The sequence below is a fragment of the Triplophysa rosa genome, linkage group LG11 (assembly GCF_024868665.1).
Source record: "Triplophysa rosa linkage group LG11, Trosa_1v2, whole genome shotgun sequence".
In the NCBI taxonomy this organism is placed as follows: domain Eukaryota; kingdom Metazoa; phylum Chordata; class Actinopteri; order Cypriniformes; family Nemacheilidae; genus Triplophysa; species Triplophysa rosa.
In genome coordinates, this window is record NC_079900.1 from 2,077,467 (window position 1) to 2,103,921 (window position 26,455).

Consider the following 26,455-nt stretch of genomic DNA (forward strand, 5'->3'; position numbering starts at 1 on the left):
TATCCCTTTAAGACTCAACACACCAGTATGACCTCACAAACCCCCTGCATCCAGTAGTAACCAGCGATTTAAAAACAGGTCGAGGTTAGCTCAAGCTTACCCGAACCAAACTTACCTCTCTTTTATAATGTGATTTCTGCCGGCTGGTTTAGTCAGCCTGGACCCTGACCGACCCTCAGACGCCCCGGATTCCACAGAATTACACGCAGAAAACAAAAGAGATTGTTGTTCGGCTCGGCCGTTTCAAAATAAGGATCACGAGGGATCAATCGGGCACAAACTGAACCCTGAAACCGCCACAGAACATCAGAGCGGATCTCAGAGATTCTGTTTGATATGATATTATCATAGATGGATGAAAAAAAGGGGTCTTGCATTTGTTTACCATACAAACTTTAACAAAAAAAGGCATTATCACAGTAGAGTTTTGGTGCTTGACAGATCTATGCACAGTAAATGGAGTGACCCAGAACACTTGTTAGCCGAGAGATAATAGGATTGTAGCTGATCCCGCTGACCTCCAGTGAGGGGTCAGAATCAGGGTTACGGTCTGGCAAAGGATCTAGATTAGTCTCGGCTCTTAAAGCACCAGAGAGCGGGGGAAATAGAAATGTTTCACCATAAATGTGTTTTTATTTGTTTTTTAATGGCCCATGCCGATAGAAGAAAGCAATGGTTAATGTAAAACAAATGTAATTCTTCTTCATTGGAGACATAACACCAAAGCAGACTTCAACACACAAATAGGTATACTCCACTTATGTTATTACATTATCGCGGACAGTTCAATATGACGGATACTGATTTAGAATACATGAATATTCAGATTATTATTACTACTTGCCACAGTTTTTATATCTTCATGTCTCAGAACAAAGACAGTCCTAAAGGCAGCCGAACCCGAAAGCTTTATCACGCGAGCGTAAAGATCGATCTAAGATTAACATCTTATAGACATTATTTATTTATATATTGTTTAATGTTTGCTGAAAAGCTTGTAACTTGGTGTTCAAGGGGGTAGATCACTTCGAAATTTGCCCCCAATCACTTTCCATAGTAATTTTTTTTCCTACTATGGAAAGTCAATGGGGTCAAGTTTTGAAGTGAACTCTGCCTTTAATGCAGTTTCTATTGTGATTGAAGAACTAGTTTTTTTCTGGTATGAAATATTCACGTGAGTAGAGGTGTGACAACTACCACCACGCATCTCATCACCTCGTCCAGTGTGGATGCACCCTCCGAACGGCTGTTAGAAGCGGTGGACCTCAAGGTCTTGCTATATTTAGAGGACTCGCATTTGAAAAGGTGCGAGTGACACAGATGCTAATGTCTGCCACGCACCATCTCAGGTTTCCTCTCATCAGCATCGCTCAGTCTCCATGGCAACGCCTCCCACGTCTGTGTGCCGTTGAAATGTGTTCATCAGAACCTTAATTTACCTCCAACTGGGCCGCTCTCTCCTTTGTTGCTTCGCCTCTAATCTTCAGATGTCTTCCGTGTTTTCCCGCTGTCTGACTGATGATGTGCTGTTGTGTGTCTGTTACCGTAAAGAATAAAAAGCAATTAGGAGTTTCTCACAGCATCCTGCATATACAACTCCAAACATTAGACCTGCTGCAATGTTTGCGGAGTCATTTTTTTGCAGAGACATAATCAACTGGTGTCATATCGACCAACACACAATACTACTAAAATACTAATAAAAACAATCTTTTTTTCAAAAAATATTTCTAGGAAATGTGCTCTACGCCTCCCTCATTTTCATGTTGCATACAGAAATGTAAAAGGAAAATAAAAGTGAGAATATTTCAATATGGATATACACATATATATGGTGAAAATAAATCTAAAAATAAACGAACATATTCGAAACTTAAAAAAAATAAAAGAATAAAAACTATTTAAAATGGACACACAACTAGGGTAGGGAATCGAAAATCAATTCCAATTGAAACCAAAGGAATAGGAATCGGACACTTGAGATTAAAATCTGAATTCCTCTCATCAAATCCTGTGTATATTTTCAGAAAAGTACAGACGTTGTGTGATCTGCTGATATCTCAATAAAAGCCCTATGAAAATTAACAATATTTTTACTATAGTAAGCATAGTATTTGCATTAAAAAGCACAGAAACCACAAATTAACTATAGTTCCATTATAGTTACTACAGTTTAAACATGATGTAGTTCAGCTTTGGTTATACAAATTGTAATAAATCAGAAAAACATGGTTCTGTGTGTGCAGTATATATACACAAAACGGTGCTCATAAATATATACATTTTGCAAACATGTCAATAAGCGGGCTAAATGACCATACAGGTTGATATCTAAATGTTTCACTTCAACTGTGGAATGGATAAGAATCGAAATCGATCGAATTCAAACGATTCCCAACCCTACACACAATATGATCAGTAAAGGAAAAAGGTAATAGAAGAATACATTCAAAATGATACAAAAAATAAAATAAATTTGTCTTTTCCTGTTACTTCATTTGCTTTTTATGGTTTGATTATTCCAGGTTTGGTCCTTCCAGCAGGTGATTTTTATTGGATGTATGACGTTCACAGGTGTCCCGCCAAGTTACCACTGACATGACAACATAACGTCTCCAAATACGATTGTATTGTTTTATTTCAAACCTAGCAGCCTCATTTTTGTAAAACGTGCTTGAAAAAAAGTGTCACAGGGTTAAATATTTGATTGGCTTATGCAATAAATAATTAGACATTGGTAACACTTGAAAATGAAAGGTTTCATTTGTAAACATAAGTTAACTACAGTTCAACATTCATCAGTTAGCCAATGACTTCTTCATGTACACACTTACAAAGATCAATAAACAGTGCACTATATTGTTTACGTTAGCTTAATAATTTACTAATGTTTCCAATTACAACCTTACTGTAAAATGTTACCCTGAATTGTTCAAATACGCTTTAGGACATCATTTCACAACGTGACCCGTCAACCCTCTCACCCCCCGGCACAAGACCTCACAGCGGTTGGACAGCGTCTACATGCCGTGTTTCATGTTCAGACTTCAGTCTCATAGAAGTCACAGGAGAGCCGAGGGCCCTTCAGAAAGAGCCGGGGGATCCCGATCATCTTCTACGATCACACAGCTCATTCAGTGTATAATGAGAGGTTAAAGGTCACGCTATTATTGGCACGCAAAATCTGGAACACAACGGCGTCACATTCCTGACATTAAAGCAGGTGTGTGATGGCCTGTGGGACAACGACGTCAAATGTACCTCTTTCCTACACGAAACCATTTCAGAAGTTGCTTACACAACACCGCCACCTAAAGGATCTGCGAGGAACTACAGCACATGAAAAACGTAAAACAATCACGTTTTACAAATTGAGGAGATGAATCAGATTACACAAAATGCCAAAGCGGCCTGTGATCTTAAAACCATGCTTTTGGAGCATGTGTTTGTATGGGACTATAACCAGATTATTGGAAAATTAGGACATTTTAACTGCTCAAAACTCAATTCTGATTCAAACTTTAAGTGAACTCGATGATAAATCTGTGTTTTTAAACAGTAGCGTGCATCTGAGGTCTAAATGTAAAGCACACATGAGTTGAAATGAAAGCGTCAAGGAAAAGACGAGACAGCCGAGGATGTAAGGTTTAAATTAATTTATAAAAAAACAAAAAAGCATTTACCCACTGAAGCAGAACAAACATCAATCTTGTTTTTATGCTTTTGTTTGAAACACATGGAATCTGTCAACAGACGCGCAGGTCTGAACAGAGTCGGCCTCCACCACAACAACAGCCTCCAAACAAAAGTAAACGAAACCGAGACGAAACGAAACAAATAACAGTTGAATCAAGTGCAGCTCTGGTCTGGTTCAAAGCAGGTTCTCTCTTCGTTTTCTTTTTTTTTTCTCTTTTGGTTGACATGTTTAATCGACGGCTCAGGTACTGTTCATCATGCTCAGCTACACACGAAAACGACACGTCATCTCTTTTATCCGTGAGAGTATGAAAATATGTGCGCGTAAAAAAGACCGACTCGAAAACGAAAAACAAAGGAAATACTCCATTGACACTTGGTTTTCATCTTACAAAAGAAGAAGAGAGACAACGTTTCTGCCTGTATGTCACTTATATATTTATATAGAATTATTGGTATTGTTACTTTTTAAAACGTCTCTATACTGCAAACACGTCCAGATCCTAATGCTTCACGCATGAACGAGGAAATACTGCATATAGATCCACTACGGCGGCTGCAGGAGTTGGTGGCGGTGAGGGGGTCGATGTCGATGGTCTAGCTGCCGAAAGTTTGCGAATATTCGAAAAGAGTTTTGATTTTGTTCCCTTTGGCCGAGACAGGTCTCCACACACAGCCCTAACACGCACTACTACAAAAACACGGCACACACTCACGCCGGGGTGCCAAAGACCTGTTCCTGGTGCGTCGTTGCATAAAACCGCTCCAGTCCGAGATATCTTCCTGGCCGCAGTGTGGAATGTTGGATTTGAGCCCGTGTTCCTCCGCCGGCGCGAGGAAATCCATCTGGTGTAAACAACACGCGGGCCACGAAGCTCCTGGAAACGTCCGAGCTACAATATTCTGGGTGTGGAATTGGCGCAGGGGTGGATCGCTCCTGGAGGGAATCACACATCACAACTCCTCCAGGACCACGCGTGCTTTGCTAATAAAACAAACTTCATGACCCAGAATCCGAGCCAATCGGATGCTTCCGCGAGCTGACGTCTGCAGGGTGTGATAAAACAGCCGATGTTACGACCGGATGGCAGTTGCTCTGTCGTTTTGTTGGATCTGGCTCTCGAGTAACAAAACGGAAAAGCGGGCAGCTGCACGAAGGAGGTCTGCGTGTAAAAGATGATATTCCAGACAGAGTTTTGAAGTGGTTTTGCGATGCGATAGCTTTGAAGGGGTGATGACGGTCGTCCGATGTAAAAGCTTCGGGTTTGGCACTGCGAGCCGCGCGGAATAAAAAGTGTAAGGGCAGAAACACAATAAAAAGTGAGAAACACGTGGCAGGTGGAGACGGCGGCGTTGTTGAACGATGAACTAATCGTGGCCGGAGCGCTGGTGGGCGGAGTCCGTCTCCGCTGCGTTTCCCTTCGGGTCGGAGATCGCTTTCTGTTCTTCCTCCATTTTCAATCGTTTGCTCTCGGGCGGTTCGCTCGCCTTTTCCCCGTTCTGACGCTTGGTTGGCAGGGAGGCGGACGCGGAGGCGTGAGCGGCCAACAGGTGTAATGGACTTGACACTACTGAGAGAGAAAGATGAGAGAGTTACGACGACACGCGTGACATTTAAAACAGTTCAAGTAACCGGGCGTGTGCAGGAATACCTGAGCTGGCCTGACTCTGTATCGCCGTGGCGATGGGCATCACATGAGTGCCGTTTTGGGTGATGGTTTTGATTGGCAGTTGGTGCTGGCCCAGTGGGGCTTGCTGCAATATGGTAACCGTCTGGAGGGGCGTGGCCACGGAGCTGGTCTGAATGATTCTATTGGCCGAGCCGATGGAGGCTCGAGTGATGGTGGGAAGTGGCTCTACCTTCACTAAAAGAGAAAGAAAACGCATCGATTTAAAAAAAATCTAAATGCTTTATACAGAGTGACATTTATAGGAAAATAAGCCATGACAATAAATTTCAATTTTGTAGAAATTAATTTAAAAAATGAAATTAGAACACCCTTATAATTAGATTATATTTAGCACATAAAATGCTTTGTAATTGACTCAGGTTACTAAAAACTCGCTGTTTGATGTCAGAATTTAGTTTACACAAATCTGCGTCCATCTTGAAAAATCTCTGGGTTCATGTGGCGTGCGTGGGACTCAAACCAACAACCTTTCAGTTCCCAGCTCATATCTTTACCCACTAAGCCCCTCCAACCCCGAGTTGCTAGCGTGACCGCTCACCTTTAACCTCCTCTGGTTTTCCGTTCTCTTGCGGCTCTGTTTTGATGGCCGGCTGCAGGTTGCCGCTGATGGTGCTGACCGTCATAGTTGGGATCTGATGTACCACGTGCACCGTCTGCATCAGCGTCTGCGCAGACGTGGCGGATGTGACCGGCGTGGCCAGGGCGTACGTGACGGGTTTCATGGTCTGAGTTAACGGGCGCTGGACGGCGATCAGAACCGGTTGACTGCTGATGGAAGAAGCTGAGACAGAAAAAACAGAGTCAAATACAAAAAAAACACAAATATGCAAATTTAAACGATTGATTGTTGTGTTGTTTGTGTGTACCAGCAGAGTTGGGAGTGAAATGGGCCTCTTGAATCACAGCTAGTTTTGGTTGGATGGCAGCAACAGAGGCCAGGGCGGGCTCCGGCTCTATAGGAACAGGTGAGCCTTCCCGTGATAGGCTGTCGGGGGTCTGAACACCACTGGAGTGGGCGGAGAGGACCCCAGAGTGATTGGGTGATGCAGGAGCGCTCCTGTTGTTAAAAATCAACAAATTATAACCTGAATATAAAATATGACCACAAATGGACTGATATGCATTGCCGTGACTTTGGAAAGGTCAGTGTTAGGATCTCACCTGGATGAGAGGGGTCCCAGCGGGGTCCTGAAGCAGGGCACTCCCCGCGGCCTGCGTTTCCGGAACGCCTGCTCCACCAGTTTGCTCTCGGACGAGGGGTCTATCCTCCAGAATGAACCCTTGCCTGGCTCTTCTTGAGAGCGGGCGACTTTGATGAAGTACCGGTTCAGGGACAGGTTATGACGGATCGAATTCTGAAACAAAACAAATGGACCAGAACACATGGACAGTCAGTCACACAATCCTTCGGTCTTACTGCTGATAACAGCCTCGTGATGAAAATAACCTTCAGCTTAAACCCGAAACATCCCAGACCATGGTGTCGACTGAAAATCAAACGTAGGACGTAAGAGTACAAAAAAAAGTTTCATTTTTAATTACAAATCATTTGGGCACATTTTTATAGTTTTTGAACAAAACAAGTATTAAAAAGGCAGAAAAAAGGTCGTTTATTTACATGCACCAATATAAATAACAACCCAAACTCTCCACAAACATCATTTTAAATTGATATCGATTTGCAGATATGGACAACGAAAATGCAAAACGAATCTTAACATCGGCTTTCTTGCGTCTGAGAAAATATGTCATGTCGCTTATGTTTAAAGGGACAGATCGCCCAAAAACAAAAATTCTGTCATCGTTTACTCGAGTTCTTTCAAATCAGTATAAACATCTTTGTTGTGACGAACACGGAGAAAGATATTTGGAAGAATGCTTGTAACCAAACAGTTCTGGGACCCATAGACTACCACATTAGGAAAAAATACTTGAACACAAAAGAAGATATTTTGAAGAATGTAAACCGCTCTGGGGCACTTTTGAATACCACTGTCATTTTTCCTTGTCAATGGGGTCCAAGAACTGTTTTTTTACAAGCATTCGTCCGAATATCTTTCTCTGTGTTCAACCAAACAAAAAAACGTATACAGGTACGGAACAACTAGAGAGCGAGTCATTCATTGCAGAGCAATGCTGTACATACACACATATATTTGAAGAGCGAGTGTCTGGGAAACGAAAAACCATGAGTGTGGTGTTGGTAACACAAATAGCAGTGTTTCTACGGGAAGTCGTCGTCTCTTCCTCAGTGTGAGAAATGCTTTCTAGCCGCTATAAAGCGTGAGCTAAATTAAGCTCAGAACACCTCACCAGCACAGAAAGAGCCTCTCCAACTAACTCAAAGACATCACTGTAGATCTGTCCACTCAAACATTCAGAGATCAGCCGTGAGGACTGACCTGAGATCAGTGATACTGACCTGCCAGCCCTTATCTGCTGTCCTGTAGTACGGGTAATTCTTGGTGATGTGTGTGTAGATGCCATTTAGTGTTAACTGTTTGTCCTGCGCCAGCGTGATGGCCTGAACGATCAGCTGAGCGTATGAGTACGGAGGTTTGGAGTCGTCCTGCAGAGAGAGAAAAGCAGTTTACTTCAAAATTGCCCCCCATTCACTTTCAATAGTAATTCTTATACCTACTATGGAAAGGTAGAAGGGAACTGCTCCTTTAATACATCACGCATATTTATTCAAACTCCACACAAAGGGGAGTGAAACGTTTTTCGTTTTAGCGTCTGCATCGCTTGACCCTCATCGCCCTCTAGTGGTGGCGTGAGGTAATGCAGCGGCTCGAACGCTTCTCGTGAGATAAACAGAGAGCGTGGCTTCGGTACCTTCGGGCTGTCTCCTTCAGAGGCCTCTTTGTCATTCTCAGAATGAGAGTTTTCATTCATGAGGTGCAGATCGGGCACGATCCGACCCATCCTGTACCCAGAGGAGCCCGCACCCCGCGGACTGGACGGGCACGAGTTAGCAGCGCTGGTGGAGGAACACGAGAGAAAAACATGAGCATCCACGCAGAGAGAGAGACGGAAGTGTCATTTCGCGTGAATGGCCGGAAACTCAATTAAACCTCTCAATAGAGACACAGCTGCAGTGATCATTCACAACTGAACTTGAACACCGGAAAACCTTCCTGTTAAAAAGTTATTTTAAGGCCATAGTTAGGCAACTGTTTTCAATGAAAGGCGGCTAAAAAACCCGCTAGGCGAGCGGCTAAATGTTGATCAATGACGTCATGCACTAATTAGCATATTCGCATATATCACTTATACGGACATGTGATTGACCCTTAGAAATGATTCCTTGTCATTTTTTCAAACTTCTTGAGGTCTCACTCGGAGATACTTTCACATCTGTTTTGGACGTATTGCATCCTAGTCATCCATTTCAAAAACTTGTTTGGTTTGTAAAAAATAAATTAGTATGTTAGTATGTTTTCTTCCATATGGCTTATTTCAGATGCGTTCAGTAGGGCTGGGTAAAAAATACTGAACATTCGATTTTAATCAATCTTCTATTTAAAGAAACAACATTTGGGAAGATTCTTAATGCATGTGCCTCGGGAAATATTCTCTGTATTTCTCCTCTCGTCCAGAGGATGGCGCTATTATTCAAGTTGAATTTTTATTTCTTAAAGCGATAGTTCCCCCAAAAATGAAAATTCTGTCATCATTTGCTCACCCTCGTGTCACTTCATACCTGTATAAATTACTTTGTTCTGGTGAACACAGAGAAAGATATTTGGAAGAATGTTAGCAGTTTTCAATTCTGTGACATCATTGACTCCCATAGTAGGAAAAATTAAATGGTAGTCAAAGGTGCCCCAGAACGGTTTGTGTTTTTAAATTCTTCAAAATATCTCACTTTGTGTTCAACAGAACAACAAAATATACAATGTTTTTTTCCTACTATGGAAGTGGATGATGTCACAGAACTGAAATTGCCAACATTCTTACAAATATCTTTCTGTGTGTTTAACATTATTATTTATATAGGTTTGTAACGACCTGAGGGTGAGTAAATGATGACAGAATTTTCATTTTTGGGAATTTTCATCCCTTTAAACATGTTTCAAGTTGTTCATGATTGCAATGTTGCACAATTACAATGTTTTATTTTATACAGCAATGTTAGGTTACTCAAAGTTAAAGTAAAAAGTAATTTAAAACAAGTGTGTGGGCTATACTATTAATGTGAATGTGTACTTCATTAATTTATCCGAGTAGGGGGGTTTCAGTTACCAGCCTATATATATATATGTAAATATGAATTCCATGTCTGCAAAACTAATATTTTAAAGCAACACTAGAGAGTTTTTCGACCTTAAAATAATCTTTCTAAAATTATTTTAGTGCTAGGACAACTCTTAACTGGACGAATTTTACTGCCGCTGCTACCTAAGCAGCCCTCTATCGGCTGAAATCACACTTGTAACTTTGGTGTGCGGGTAGGTTCACAAGCCCCGCCCATCACCTGCTTTACTGCATACTTCACGTTTTACGATCCCTCAGTTCATGCACGTAGACTAATGTTATCGGTATCTTTAGTTACTATGCTAGGCACTATTCCCACAGCGAGTTGAGTGTAAGTTAGTGATTGCACCTATTACACAAAGCACAATGCCTGGTCTCGAGTGTCTTTCCGAATATATAACTTATTTGCGTTGGTTACTAAACACATTCACGTCCATGCGTTGTGTTTTGGGTGACTGCAAATGTGTTACGTAGCTAACGTTAGCTGCTATGTAGCTAGCACGCTATGTGCTAACGGCTAACAACCAGCTGCTACCTCAGAATCTAGTTTGAGCTATTAGTATAGCCCAGTAGTATAGCCCGCTGGAGCCAAAAGAGTGCTTTAGTACATGCACAGTTTACGAAGTGACATGATGTAACAGCGGTTTCTGCTTAGTCAATAAATTCACGTGCATTGTGCTGCCCACAGGGAAATTTATACAGCGACAGTATTTACGACACTGATATCAGATCGATTGCGCTTATCAGCCACATGGGGGAACCATAAGCAAAAGTTATCTAGAGCTGCTTTAAATGAAATACTGATAACTAATCGAATTGAAACTATATCAAAAAGAATTGAATCGCCAAAATGGTATCAAAACCCAGCCCTAGCGTTCAGATTAAATGTGTTTTTAAAATCATGAAAAACATTTCAGTCAAGTGAGCCTAAACGTTTAAAGGAGTAGATTACCTCAAAATCCCCCCCGTTCACTTTCAATAGTAATTTTTATTCCTACTATGGAAAGTCAATGGGGGCAAATTTTGAAGCGATCTACTCCTTTAAAGAACAGTGCACCTGGATAGTCGTATCTGATCTGAAACGCTTCATAAACGGGTCAGATGTGTGTGTGTGTACCTGATGGTGCCGGTGGGCGAGGGCAGGGGGCTCATGAGATGGGCGATGTTGTCTGGTATGTTGATGGTGAGAGGAGAGATCTGTGGTTGAACGGCTTTCACTGGAGATTCAGGTTCGGTCTTCTCACGCTTGACGCTGGCCAGCGCGGTGAACGTGATCTTTATATTGGTGCTGGGAAAGCGAAACGTGCACCTGTGAGAAAGACACATTGGCATGTCAACACTTACAGATACAATCCAACGTGCACAGACACGAACACCGACATGAAGGCAAGAGTGAGATCTGAGGGTGAACAAAGCAACGCACCTCCGAAACATGAGGGCGGGGGCCTGACATTACCGTTAGCAGGGGATTCACGATCTGCTAATAACCCGTCATTCAAGGTTGTGCGTGTATAGACTGAACATCTGAGCAGATGCAGTTTCACATTCACATGCTAAACTCACACGGATAAAAAAACTTTGACCCAAATTACATTGTGCATTTAAACAGACGTAATGCGTTTCAAACAAGCGTTATATTAAGACAGAGATGAGAGTGGTTGTAAGACTCATGGGACAGCGTGTAGAGACGCAAGGCTCGTGTAAAGCTTCTGTTCTCCAGGCGATGCTAAAATTACTCATCCCTTGATGAACTAATATCCCGTCTAACAAGAACCGTCCCAGGAGTACACGAGACGTCTCTTCCAAAACAACACAACTGAGAAAACCGTGTAACCGTTAGTCAAGACACGAACTCAAAAACATTGATTTCAACATAGGGCCTATTTAATCGTCTTATGGAAACATATTTGTGTCATTGAATCTGCAATATAAAATAACTTCATCTATTAACTTTCAAAAAATTACAATTAGTAGTTTACACTTGTGAATTGAGGTAAGGAGACAAATTTTATTTATTTTGGACCAAAAAAAGTTACAGATTGCAGCTTTAATATTATTGACGGTTTACTGATTTCATCTCAATAATTCATTTCAATATCAGCGAAACCGGCCAATCTATAAAGCATTTCATTTAAACAAACACTGCAAATTCAATTGAATTAAAACGCTTCTCCAGAAGTGCTTTTAACGTCATCATTTGCTGCTATACAATAAAACAGAAATTCAATCGTTTTCCATGATACTTGATAACCACCGGACAACAGGAAAAAGGTTGAAATGGTTTTAGCAGATAAGGTTGCTTGTGGTTTTTGTGTCAGGATTTGTTGTAAACTTTACTCCGGACCCCGCAGACATACACACCACAATTATCCCAGAATGCAGTGGGACACGCGTAGGAAAGTCCCTGCATGTTTATTTTCTAACAAATTCAAAAGAATGACTTCATTCTCTCTTTATTTTCCCACTGTTCAGCAACAAACAACATGTGTAGGGCATCTGGCGATAAACACAAACCCGATTACCTGCCAACATCATGAGCCAATCTCAAAAAGCCATCTCATTCGACCATACAAACTTAGAAGGATGCAAACTCACGTTTTTCAAGTACAGCAAAGATGTTTGGAATAACATGAACTAATGTATGACCTGTAAATGGTAAATGTTGTCTTTTAGTACACTATAACAAAAGTAAAATGTCCACGTGTTTGAGATAAGCTAACGTAAGAAGGGATATTCAGCATTGTGTCTGAACTGAATCTTCGTTCAGCATCGGTTATGAACAGGGATGTAACGATTCACTTAGCTCACGATGCGATTTTATTCCCGATTTTTTAACAGAATGAGTTGAGGCAAAATGAGCAACTGCTCTTTTATTATTTCTCTAATGCTACACAATTCTTTGTAAAATAAAAATATCTTTTATGTCAAATAACAAAACTAAATTGCGTTTTAAAACAAATTCCAAATCAAATAAAAAATGAATGATGCAAAAGTCTCTTTAACATAAACAAACTAAGACTTTGTGCTTTTCCTATCTTTAACTTTTTAAAGTAATATCAGCATGTTTACGTTTATCAAGTTTGCAGAAAAAACAGCGTCCCCTGCTGTTCAAAACATGTACTGCGATGATTCTTTTAACGTCCCAACCGACTTGAATCATCGCGTGTTATAATCGTTTTTTGACTGGCTCACGGTGAATCGATACATCCCTAAATATGAATGAACGCATGTGACTTTTCCTTGAGCTCATATCCTTGAAAACATCATCTCTCTCGCTCTGTGAAAATATAAGATTTGACAGATCTGAGCTTCACTGTAAACGTTTACTGAAACTAAACTTACTGAAATCAACTCGATCATGTTCATCACTGTAAGCTGTACAAGCTGTTTGTTCATCCCACGACACGTTTACATATCACCACATTTATTTAACAGTTTGGCCCTGATAAACAACACTGGTATGTGGAGGTCAGCCAATCACAACACACCTCATTTACATATTAAAGGGGCTGATTAATGGCAAGGTCTCGAGTCTGTTCAATAAACAAAGACTGTTTGTGCGACAAAAAAAACTTCAGTCATTTACTTTCATGATTTATATAAACATGCATCAGACACCATTTTCTACACCTGATATCTATTAATAAACCTTTGTTCATGAACATTTTTGTGTCTTCGTGTTGCTTTTCTCTAACAGACAATGAGCACAAGTCCATCACGGCAACCATGAGAAGGTCTTTAAACAGGAATGTTTGGATCTCAAGCCCTCACATTCCTCTCTGTGGGTGGTGTGTGTGATCTGAGCAGACGTGTTTCTGCACATCTACTTACTCGCACAACACAAGACAACACTATGGTACCTACACGGTACTCCAAGATACAACATGACATTTTCATCATAATAGTGTCCAAAAAACCCACGGTAATACAGAAACACACACAGTTTCTCTCAAACATACTAATAATACTGAGAAAACTTGAGCGTTGTGTGTGTTCAGCCTCCCGTCTGTAAGAACCAATTTAACGTGTCAGCCAGAACCGTGCCAAACCTCACGCTCTTTCAACAGAAAAAAATGAGTTTTCCAACACAGACATACAGCAGCTGTTGAGACGTGATGAAGACAGAAACGAAATTCAGTGTTTTACATGAATCCGACTTTCCTTGAACGTAGGGCGATAAACCGACGATAAATATCAGGTGATTGATGCACAGCTTTTGAGTGAAGTACAGGAAAATGCTGCTGCATCCCAAAGCCAGAGGGCGCTCTCGTGCGGAAACTCCAAATACGCACTGCAGAAGAAGACCATAACGCAGTCTAGAATCTAGGAAATGCCTACGGACATCTTTTTATCACCGTTACTCAAGCCTCATCAGGTATTTTTATGATAATAAAGTATGTTTATAATGATCATGTTTGACGGTTGTTGCTTTTTCAAATGCACATTATAAGCGACTCAAACTCGCACTGCTTTTAGATCGAGCAGCATTTCCTACTGATCCATGGGGGGCATGAGGTAAAAGTTTCCTAGTTCAGATTAAACACAACCTTAAGTGAGTGAATCAGATTTTCATATAAACACAACGCAATTCAGCAAATCATTTGTCTGCGCGTGTTGTGAGAAATCGGTTGTACTTTAGGACCCAGGAGAAAGCGGCATGGCATCTGCGCTCATAACAGAGCTCACAGCAGAATAAACAAGCTGAATGGAGTTTCAAACTCATCATATCAAATAATTTAATGGAAAATGAATAGAAATGATGGGTCTGTATAAAGAAATATGAAGTAAACATATGTCAGTATATCTACATTTCCACAAATGTCAACATTTTTGGATTAAAGTCCTTATTAGTGAACCACTGTCATCACAAACTCACAGGAGCAGACGTGAATAAATACAATTGTGTACCGAATGTCAATACTCCTGACTCCTGATTTCCTCTCCTGACATAAATGAACAAAACCCACGTTTCATGTTGCATCTACGTTCTACTCTTGATAACTATGTTTGATACTGGACGGGTAATCGTTACATCAGTAGCTCCGTGTCCTCTACAGCATAACATCCAGCATGTGGGCACCTACAGATGAGATTCTCTGATACTATTAAACAATGTTTGACAAAATAAATCTGACAAAACTACCTGCAGGTAAAGGCAGGGTAATCGATTTCTGAAAACTATTGTTGTTATTTGAAATCGACAACAAAACACACTACTACGCAACAGGAACACGCCCCTTCTTTATTTTCCTTCTAAAAGTGTTTCACACGCAGCCTCCAGCACTCTTTTACTATTTCCCCATCATTAAAGGGCTTGTTGTGTTTTCCTAACATCCACTGTATTCTTAGTGAACATTCATATGCTCGTTGTTGGGCGGTAAGTGAGTGAGGGAGGACCCGTGTAGATCGCTTCTACTGGGCTTTGAGCTCATATATTTTCCGTGTCCTCACCTCGGACCGCTGCGGGTAAGTTTCTTCAAAGTGTCTACGTCTAGTTTCATAATGACATTTAAGGTTTCCACTTTTGACAACCGCAACAGACTCCGAGCAAATGAGACAAACCGGTTTCGTGCATGTCGATGCAGGAACAACAAATGCAAATCTCTCGACCCATTCATCTCGGAAAACATGGTTTTCAGCATCAACTTTTCTAACTTTTGAAAAGGACATTGTTTTAATTTTCAGTCACTGACAGTTACATCTGTCTGTGCGCTGTGCAGCGAGTCTGTCTCGGCTCTCTTCACTCATCGACGTCTGAATGTAGCAACAGTGCGCATATGTTAACTGTCTGTGGCGCCGTAGTACCCAAACTGCTACTGAGCTGACCTTGATGTGCCTGCTATAAATTTGATTGCATTAGAAAATAATGTTAGGCGTTCATTTATTTATTACGTCAAAAGGCTTTGAGGTCCGGACGGACGCATCTCGCGGTTCGCATTCGGACCAGAGTCCGCTAGTTGGTGACCCCTGGCCTATACCATAAAAATAACCTGCAGTGTTATTTCACATTATTTAAGATAATCTCAGTGTGAAAACCAGCCTACCAAAATTTTATTAACAGAAGTAAACTTTTATTGTAATCTTGCACGTAAGGAAAAAAGCATTTTAAGGGTGGCTTCAATTCACCCCTGATCAATTTACTCAATTTACAAGTATTTAGCGGTTGTATTATTGACAGGTAAAAGCCCACACCTTTAATATATGATGACCCCATTTTTTTCAAATGTATTTCCAAGAAAAACGACACAGTCTTCTATTCGGAACAATATGGTCATTTCAAAGCCAAATCAAAAATGTATGAGAATTAAAATGCCAAAGCTCTAAAACAGACAATCAATCGTCACAATCGCCAAAGCAGACAATTAATCGTCACAATGGCCAAAGCCACAAAACAGACAATAATATTCATAATCGCAATGGTTAATTTGACAATTATTTGTCAGCCAAATTTCATAATCGTGAGAGCCTTACACATATTACCATGTTTAAATCTAATCCACAGAATAAAAGTAAAGATTCCAGAGATGCAACATGGATGTGTTTGTGTAACATCAGCAACAGACGGTCTGTGTGCTGCTGAAAGAACACTGACTAAAGAGATCATTCCCTAATGAAACGCTCTTTAGTCATTTGATCAATATTGTAACTCAGACAGTCTCGCTGCCTATTACGATCTATACAAACCATCTGGACTTCACATCTCACAGGTAGAACAGATTGATTTTACACTCATTCAAGTGTGCGGCTGTGACTCTTCTTCTCTTTATAGAACTACGACTTTTGTAAAACATTATGAATAAAGCTCATTCATGCTGAAATACTTTCTTATAAATTAGTTCATATAATCAGCATTATAAACTGAGTAAACCATGGGTAGGTTAACTAAAGATTCATTCAGATCGGACTACCGGCTATCATTATAAACAAATTATTTTTTGTTTGCCAATACATGACTTTTACTATCAAACATAGCTGTCGAAGACAAATGTGATATGATCATATCGCTGCTCTCCTTCCGAAACCTTGTATCTCCATATTTCGTGATTTTTATTCTTTGCCATAAATCATTATTATTGGTCTCCCTTTTATGTTTGTCACTGGGTTTTGCAAATATCTAAATATTGAAAGTATTAAAAAGTGCTTGTCAATTTTAAAAACAACAGAATTTAAAATTTTTAAAAAGATCATTTAAAAAGTAGTGTTTGTTTTTGAAAAACAGCTAATTTTCACATCCAAGGTTTCGCGATAAGTTTGTACAATCAATTTATTAAAATAATAATAAAAATATTTTTCAAAACAAAACATTATATAATGTGAATAATAGTCGTTCAACATTCTTTGCAAAAAAGAAAGAAAGGCATCACAAACTTATGTCAGTGATCAGCCACGTAAATAAAAACAAACCTCATAATGTTATAGCAAACCACTGGGATGTAACATAAGGAAAGTGGAACACATATGCTACGTTAAATATTGGTTTTAGCTACATTAAATACGGGATACTACAGTTTGATGAATACATTAAGACTTTAAAATGTCTTAAATATATTAGAGGTGACCCCGAATAGTCGAAGATTCGATGCAATGGGGATCATGCCATTTTTGTTATATGGGCAGTGGCGTAGCTGACGGGCACGCACTGCGCCGCTAAAAATATTATTTATGATGTAAAGAAATGGGACATTTTTAGGGCTGGGTACTGAAACCCCCGGCGCATATGAGCGCGAGGTCTGGCTATGACCCAGCGCAGGATCACTTATGTAAATGCACATAGTTCCAGTGTTTCGCATACATTTATTCGTGGTGGCCCACCACACTATCAACACTGGCCGCCACGAAAAGATTTCTCATGATTCTCCTTTACATTTTTATTTTACTATTTAAAACAGTTTAAACATGCTGCAGTTGTGAGCAGCGTGTTGACGCTTGGCGCCTCTCTATCATGTTGCGTGCAGCTCCCCCGGAAGGTTAACGGAAGGTTAGAAGAGTTTCCCACACACCCTTTCTCTATGTGTTCGGTGCGTGTCTGTGTGCCATCTGCAATTAAACCATCACTCGCATTTAAAATAAAAAAGCGCTCATAATACAGCAACACATTTATGAGAGGAGCAACAACAGCAGGGTTTTTCCTGCATAGAGAAATTGGAGGCGGTCGCCTCCGTCAAACTTTGTGCCGCCTCAGACTCTCGCCAAAATTACTTCAGGTGTCTTCACAAAAAACACTGCGTGTATTCAACAGACTGTCATTTGTAACTGCTGCTGCTCCATTACGCCGCAGAGGAGGCGATGCTTCGTTATTAGCACAGTGAGGCGCTGAAGAGTTGCAGTACAATAGCTATATTAGGAGCTGTATTAACTGTGTTTCGCGGCTGTTCAGGTGAATATTGTTTGTTTTGCATCCGAATACATTCAATTTCTTAAACGGTTTTCTTAAATGAACATGGCGTACATCATTGTAATGTTTTGAGCTGTGCAGGTGGTTCGTTGATTCAGCATTTTACTGTGTACACAGCGAGTGCGTCAGAATGAACGAATGCACATTGCGATCAGAATCACTCATTTGAGCCGATTTGTTTAAACTGCTGAAACTTTTCAGTCACTAGCGAATATAAAAGATCAGTGAATCCTTTAAAGCTCAGTGAACCACAAGAGAACGCAGGATGTGAATGAGCTTTGCTCATTTAGTAAGACTGGTTAATTTAAAAAAAAATCTAAAATCTAAAAAAAAAAAAATCTAATTTAGTAGGCTATTGTGGGCTGAAAAGTTAGTTGAAAAGCATAATAAGCTTTATTTGATTTAAAAACATTTCTGTTTGGTTGAATCAAAGTAACATTTTATATAACTTCATAATTGTCATTTTCATCTAATTTTTACAATGTTTTAATATGTAAAGTGTTTGGTTAAGCCACTTAAAGGTACAGTAGGTCTACAAGATCAGGTTGGTACCACCTCTGCCTCATTTTGAGCCAGGACAAACCCTGAACAGCATGAGGCAAATAAGTAATATAGCCAAAATCACCGCATATAGCAGCTCTTTAATGTAGATGTTTGGTGATTTTGTCAGACGATGTCGTGTTTATAAATCAGGATTTTAGCAGCAGTTAAAGTGACAGCTGGTTGTATTAGACACAAGGGTCGTGTTTAGTCACTATTTTATACTCGTTTCATGTCTGACAACAGAACAGATAATATGTGAGAATAGCATTCAGTTGTATTAAAATACAGTGAAATGTGACAGAGTACTAGTGGAAGTGAAACAGATTTCCAGTGCCAACACCAAAACACGACGTGATGTGATGTGACAGGGTGTGACGTCATGAGCGCCTCAAGTCTCTCAAAATCCTGTGGGAAACACTGTAGGTCGTTACTTAGACTGAACTTTGCTTTTTCAAATGCACATTATAAGCGACTCAAACTCGCACTGATTTTAGAAGCATTAATTTCACTATTTGTGGATTTTATTTTGAATATATGTTACCCTGCATTTCAGACATTTTCCATAAACGCATTTATTTTGCACATTGTGACTTGAATCTCGTTTATTTCGTTTTTTAATTTTTATTTATTATTAAGGTAAGCTGTTCTAAACAAATTCTGTAAATTAATGTTTGATGCGCTGTACCCTTGTTAACCACCTGGTGTCGTCCCCACATGCACGCGCTTCGACTTTTATTCGACTATATGCAAGACGTGACTATTCTGATTCGACTATGTAAATCCTTAGTCGAGGACACCCCTAATACATATTAGGGCTTGGCAATATATCGTACGATTCTTATGCTCTCAGTTTCTCAATGACTTACGGTTAAATGCCGCCACATCCTAAAGCCAGAGGGCGCTCTTGCGCAGAAACTCAGAATATGGGAAACCGAAGAAGAGCAATTAGTTCCAGGAAATGCCTGTGGTCATATTCTATCGCTGTTCTTCAAACCTTTTCAGGTATTTTCATGATAATAAAGTCGATTTATAGTAATGATGATAGACGAGTGTTGCTTTTTCAAATACACGTTATAAACGACTCAATCTCGTAGTGATTTTAGATCGAGCAGACGAGCAGTACTTCCTACTGATCAAACAGCCGTAGTTCACGGAAGAGCTGTGCATAAAACATCGAATCGATTTCAGAATCGATTTAGACATGTATAATTAGCCTGAATCGCGATATATATCGCCCAGCCCTAATACATATACATCAAGTTTTGGGGCCGCCTTCTGGGCCATTCTTAGTTTTAGACTAGTCGGTTAAAAAAACTTTCGTTAAAACGACTGTCGAATTAGTCGTAGCGCACATCCCTAATATAAATCGACATATCTTGCATCTACGCAAGTATAATAATTTGCACAAATCTCCAGAATTTATTCACCTCGATGTGTGCATGGAAAATTGTGTATGCCGATTTCAATGCCCAATTTGTTCATCTGCAGTGTTTATACATCATGCCCTTTAATCTCGAGCCTGCTGTCTAAAATATGTACTCCAAACATCATATTTACTTTATCATATCAACTAGAAATCAAAACGATTTCGCTGATATTAAAAAGGGTATTTTAACATTATCTAAAATGGCTGTCAATTAAATCACAGAGCAACGCAGGCAACAGATTTTAACATTATATTGAGGTATGTGGGTCACCTGTTAAAATAAGCACAGTGGTATGTGTGCACTACAGTCGAGAACGGCGCAGCGATTCTATGCTGTGCTAAAAAACTACAGTTTTTAAATTGAAGCTAATTCAGAAAAATTACAAAAATAACAGATTATAACAAAAAAAAACAACCCGACTCTCAACGAAAAACACCCACTAGTGGAACTTTGCTAAGGGTTTTAAAGGAGAAATGGAAAAATCTAAAGGTCAACATGATCACACACATCAACAGAACCAGCTACACATATTAAATAAAAGTGTTCTGTCGATGTGACACGCATGAAATGCTGAAAACACGTATGAACTGTGTGCACCTGCACAAACATGATGCTCACGTGTGAGATGCCCCAAAACAGCTGCATTCACCTGTGATGCCGAGAAATGCTGCAGCGCACACCTGTGAAGCCCAAATCTGCTGCGGCATGCACCTCAAATAACAAAAGATTTGCGGCTGTACAACATGCCTTCATGATGCCCAAAACCACTGCATGCATTTACAACACCCAAAATCATGCTGTACACGCCTATGATGCCCACAAGTGCTGCTGCGTGTAATTATGTCGTCTTAAAATGCCCCATGCTGTCCAAAACTGTTGCAGTACGCGCCTCTGGTTCCTTTAAGATTCGACTTGCACCAGATGCAACACGCACATGTGATGCTCAAAATGATGCTGCCTGCAATTATGACAACATAAAAATGCAACATGCTCCTATGATGCCCAAAACGGCAGTATGCTCTTCAGAGGCCCAATATGCTGCTGCACACGCCTATCATATCTCCACAACTGCTGCAGCATGCACATTTGACCCCCTTAAAATGCTGCAGACCCCTGTACACCCGAGTCTGCAGCTACGGCGCCTGAAAAACTGCTGCGGCACGTGCATTACGTGTACGACGCCTCAAAAGAATGCCTAGATAGGGAGCGTACTACGGTTTGAAACACAGCCCATGGGTTCTGAAAGCGAAACAATAAACTAGTAGAGAAGGGCAGATACACGAGCACGTGCTCTTGTACTGCGCCGCCACCACCACCACAACAACAACAACAACAACAATTGTGATGATGATGGTGGTAAAGATTATGAAAATAAATATGACAAAGATAATTACTCACAACCGGGGCAGCTGCAGGGGTGGCGCCCCCCGCCGCAGGAACACGCCGTCCACGAACACCCCGTTTTTCCCGAGACAGCGCAGGTAAAATTCCCCGCCGCCCGTGTCGTCCGCCGCAGCGGTGAAGATCTCCAGGTGCCGCCGGGAGATGAAGCTCGAGTGGCCCATGCTCACGTCCACGGAGCCCTGCGACGAGTTCCGACCCACCGTCACCGAGCGCTTCTTCATCACGTACTCAAACTCACGACCCTCCAACCGGGCGACCGCCGCCATCTTATCACGGAACCGGCTCGATATGTGAACGGAAAACGCGGAGGGAATGAAGCGATAAACGTGCCCGACCGGAGACACCAGCAGCAGCGGCGGCGACTCGACCCACCGCCGCGATACACCACAGAGAGAAAGGGAAGGGGGAGCAGCCAATCAGAGCGCGCCGTGAACGGTGGCGCTGTGAATGACAGGCAGAATAACCAATTAGAGATGTATACAGGAATGCGGTCATTCGATACTGACCAATGAGGAGAACGATGTGGCGGGACGACGGATTGAAGGTCGGTTGCGCTGTGCCTCAACACGCATGTGTGTGAATTTGTAAACAGTGGACTGGATTTTGCTGGATTGAGTGTATAATGATGTGCAGGTTCGTGGGGTTTTAAAGAATTCCCCACAAATATAGCGAAACACCAAACAATCAGGTGGTTCTTAATAAGCTTGAAAATAAAAGTGCTTATGTATTATAACATTATATAATGTGCTCACGATGGCCAGATTTTGTACACCCTGAACAAGACCAAAAGCTCACCACGTTTCTGGTATTTTCCACATGTATTCGCACTGCTATTCCTCGTCCTTGCTTGGCTTTTGTGTGTGTTGGGATAGTAGAAAATATGTCTCTGAACGAAATAATCCACAATGATGTATATTTGTTTACATCCGTTTCAGCCGTTGTCTGCCCAGCCCTTGAGCAGAATTCCACGAAGAATCCACGTCGTGTTTTGCTCTGCGCCACGTCTGCAGTCGCTGAGATTCACCCACAATCCTCTGCGGCATCAGCGTGTGTTTTGACTATGGAGGTCATGAAAACATTCGCCTTTAATGTCCGTATATGTTAAACTGTTTGTAGATTAGAGTTTATATGTTCAACAGAGACGATCTCCTTGGAAAAGAAGACGCGTGAGCGTCAAACGCAAACATGTGCTCCGCTGGGGTGACGTCACCTCTTCCTGGTGTTTGTAAACAGTGATGCTGGGTGTGACCCGCCCGGGGACATTTACACCCGAAAATGGCGGGGTGGGGTCAGAAACACAACCTGTAGAGCCATGAGAAACTATATTTACACGCGGAAAGTAAAGCCAATTTTAGCACGATGGTAATAAGGTCATTTGAACACATTTAAAGTAACTTTCCTGTCATGCCATCTGAAGTAGCTAATAAGAATTTAAGGGTAAAATGTGTCACAATAAAAAAAATGTATTATGCAAAAAATAAACTTTTATTTTGTCTCCAAAATGTGACCTGGACATGTTTTCTTAGCATTCACCTTAAAAACTTTTTTCCTGCTAATAATGAGAGCAACCACTGGAGGGAGGCATTGAGCTGGAGATTGGTTGTAGGAAAGCGGGTTTGGCGACTTCCATGGAGATTAAATGACAATCAAAGCAAATGTTTGCCTGATCTGGCGGTCAAGTGTCCCTCTTTCATTTAACCAAATAAGGCTGCAAACAGTCTGCTAAATGTGTCGTTTTGCGTTTACTTTGTTGCATAATTGACAAATGATTCTTGTAAAGTTTAAAATAGCATACCTAATACAACCCACCTTAAGCAATGACAACATCATGTGAATTATAAGGTATTGCAAACAATAATACAGTGCTTTATTGACTTGAAGAATGCAATTTATAACCAACAGGCATTGAGTAAGAGCCACAAAACTCCCATTTTGTGTTTTAAGCAAAACAACAGAGTAAACAGAGAATGATAATCATGATATGCTGTTATTTTACTATGCTCATTCATTATGGTCATGACTTGAAGTTGAAATACAAACCTCATCTTATATTATCACTGTCATTAGGGCCTTTATGGCTCTGCCTCTGTCTCTCTCACACGCACACACACAAATGGTTATTTGCGCTTCATTGTCAGTATCCTCCAATGCCCACCAGGATGCACAATCTCATGGGTTATTAAAATATGGATCAGAAAGATCAATATTCAGCACTCCAGAAAGCCTTGCCGATAATTACATTGGAAAGCTCTTACTGAAACCATTTAGCAAACCCATTCAAAACCACTGAAATGACCCTACTGGGAGATTGTGGCTAACTATCTCAGTCCTATGGATTTTAGCAGCTTTCACAAAAATGTATTCCAAATCATGCAGTGTGAAAAATAATTTGGTTGAATTTATGGTAAAAAGCTAAAAACAGACAAAACCTGAACGGGACTCTTTTTTCAGTGGAACACAAAAGAAGAGATTTTGAGAAATGTTCACACAATGGAAGTCAATTGGGTTCAGTGCTGTTTGGTTTTAAGCATTCTTCAAAATATCTTCTTTTGTGTTCTCTCTGATCTGACAGTTAATATAAAATGATCTACAGCACATTGTCATTTCCTGTACATCAGCTCAACAGGAAGTTAAAGTGTTTCAGTATTAAGTTTAGTTCATTCAGAACAAAAATTTGAAACACAGGTTCACGTTGGATGTGGGTAAGAATTCAGATCACGTTCTCTGTGTTCTCACTATTCCTGTCAAACTTTACACGAATGCATTGAAGTCTCTGAATACTGAACACTGCTGACGTCACGTGAAGTAAAAACATCCGGAATCGCACAAACAGGGTGGAATCTCTCACGCAATTCAAGCATCTCAGGCGGAATTTCCTGTTCGTCTGGTTTGTAAAAAGTCATCGGTTTGTAGAAAGAACAGACAGAAACTCCTCGGGCTGTCAGAAACTCAACAGCATTTTTAAATAAAATCTTTCACATGCTTTTCACACAACAAAAAAGTTTGGTAAAGGCAAGATGTAAATCAATTGTAAATCAATTAAAATAATCAGCTCTCGGTAAAGTGCAACAGTTTTCATTTAGGTTTTCATTTACACGGTATACCTTCCAAAGTGTCACGTGCAACACATTTTTTAAACATGACCTAGAAACATTAAATGGCTAGACAGGCAAAAATGAGCAAGAAATTAACAAGTCCATATCAAGGGTCAGATTTTTGTTGTGTTCGTTGAGAGAAACCAAACAGTCCAAATCCACACTCGCAGCTTCATCCTGGACTGATAAGAAACTTCAGGCGTACACATGCCATTTGTCAAGACCAGCTCCAGTGACACGTCACTTCATCAGCCCGTAAAGTCCTTCCTGGTATTCCAATTCCTGGAACCCCCTCACTTTCCATTCGCTCCATGACTGAGTCCCAAAACATCCCTCAGCTCTCACTTGGGCAGAAGCTCTTGGTAGGGCACTGTAAGGTTCCCCAAGTACCAAAAGATCCAAAACACCAAGCTAAGAAAGATGATGAGGGGCCCAGAGAGGACTAACAGATCCCAGTATTCGATCGGTGCCAAGATCCCCACGAGAAAGACGACCAATCCGGCCACGTCGCACAGAATAGCCAGAAAGAGAAAGAGGAAACAGCGTCCGACTTTCTTTGTGCATTTGTCCGCGCAGGCCATCTCTGCGACCTCGGGTGATGAGAGGCGACGGACGTGGCGCTGGGTGACAAAACTGAAGCACGAATGACAGGCACATTCTTCCTCCGGTCTTATAAGAAGCAGCTCACCTGCATTCTTACGTGGAAGATATAAAAGAGAGCGACAGGGCAGGTATGCAACCACCAAAACAAGTTTTCTTGCAAACGCCTACTAGAGAGGTCAAGATGGTTCCTTCTGCCTCATTGTCCACCGACCCTGTTCATTACCATAACAGACGAGTCACCGCAAAGAAAACATTGTGTGGGTGAAACGGAATTTAAATGAGATGTGTCCTCGGGATGATTCTGATGCAGTATGACATGTTGTGTTGTTGTTGTGTTGTTGTTGACTTTGCAGAATTATGCAATAATCTAATGAGATATTAGCACATAGTCATTTTATTATTAGTGAACATAGTCATGCTGCAACACACGCATAGTAATGACGTCACGTTAAATTAAAATCTGGATTGAACGTGAGGTGTGTAGTGTTGATATGCGAATGCTAAAATATTTAGAAACGATTTAACTCATTTCTGCGTATCAGGGATTATTGGTCATTCTTTGATATTCTAGACCAGTGTTGGGTAAATTACTCTGAAAAGTAATTACTTACTAGTTACTAATTACATATTCAATAGTGTAATTAGATTACTGTACAAATTACTCTCTCCAAAAAATATTTAATACTTATTACTAATTACTTTCTATATCCTCTACATCAACCTCGATTAGTTGAGTGATTCAAGGAAAGACGTGAAACAGCTCTTATTCATTCAAAGAAATCATATAAACTACATAAAGTAGTATTATTAACTGACCAAAGTATTACAAATGTGAGAATTACATAAAAGCACGGATTTTAAAGTTAGACTTTGAATTTCGGCGTCAATTGCACTATTGCACACACATATATTACACAAAGTATTTAGTTTAATTACATCAGAAGTAACTGTAATTAAATTACTGATCAAATTAGAGTAATCTCTTACTTTACTTTTGCAAGGGAAAAGTAATTATATTACAGTAACTATTTACTTAGTAACTAGTTACACCCAACACTGATTAGGACCAGTGTTGGGTAAGTTACTCTGAAAAAGTAATTAATTACTAGTTACTAATTACACATTCGATAATGTAATTAGATTACTGTATAAGTTACTCTCTTCAAAAAGTATTTAATTACTTATTACTAATTACTTTCTATATCCTACATCAACCTTGATGAGTTAAGTGATTCAAGGATAGACATGAAACGGCTCTTTAAATTCATTCAAATAAATAATGTAAAACTACATAAAGTATTATTATTAATTACAAATGTGAGAATTATACATTAAAGCACAGAT

General features: G+C 40.4%; 1 protein-coding gene across 1 annotated transcript; it reads right to left on the reverse strand.

Moving 5' to 3' along the window:
- Positions 1-3,641: 3,641 nt before the first annotated feature.
- On the reverse strand, positions 3,642-21,797 carry foxk2b (forkhead box K2b). Its single transcript, XM_057345662.1, has 9 exons — positions 21,408-21,797; positions 10,762-10,953; positions 8,223-8,367; positions 7,810-7,956; positions 6,549-6,742; positions 6,254-6,444; positions 5,926-6,168; positions 5,349-5,561; positions 3,642-5,264 (listed from the first exon to the last, which is right to left on the reverse strand). The coding sequence occupies exons 1-9, from the start codon at positions 21,677-21,679 to the stop codon at positions 5,065-5,067; spliced, it is 1,797 nt and encodes a 598-aa protein (XP_057201645.1). The 5' UTR covers positions 21,680-21,797; the 3' UTR covers positions 3,642-5,064.
- Positions 21,798-26,455: the final 4,658 nt, after the last annotated feature.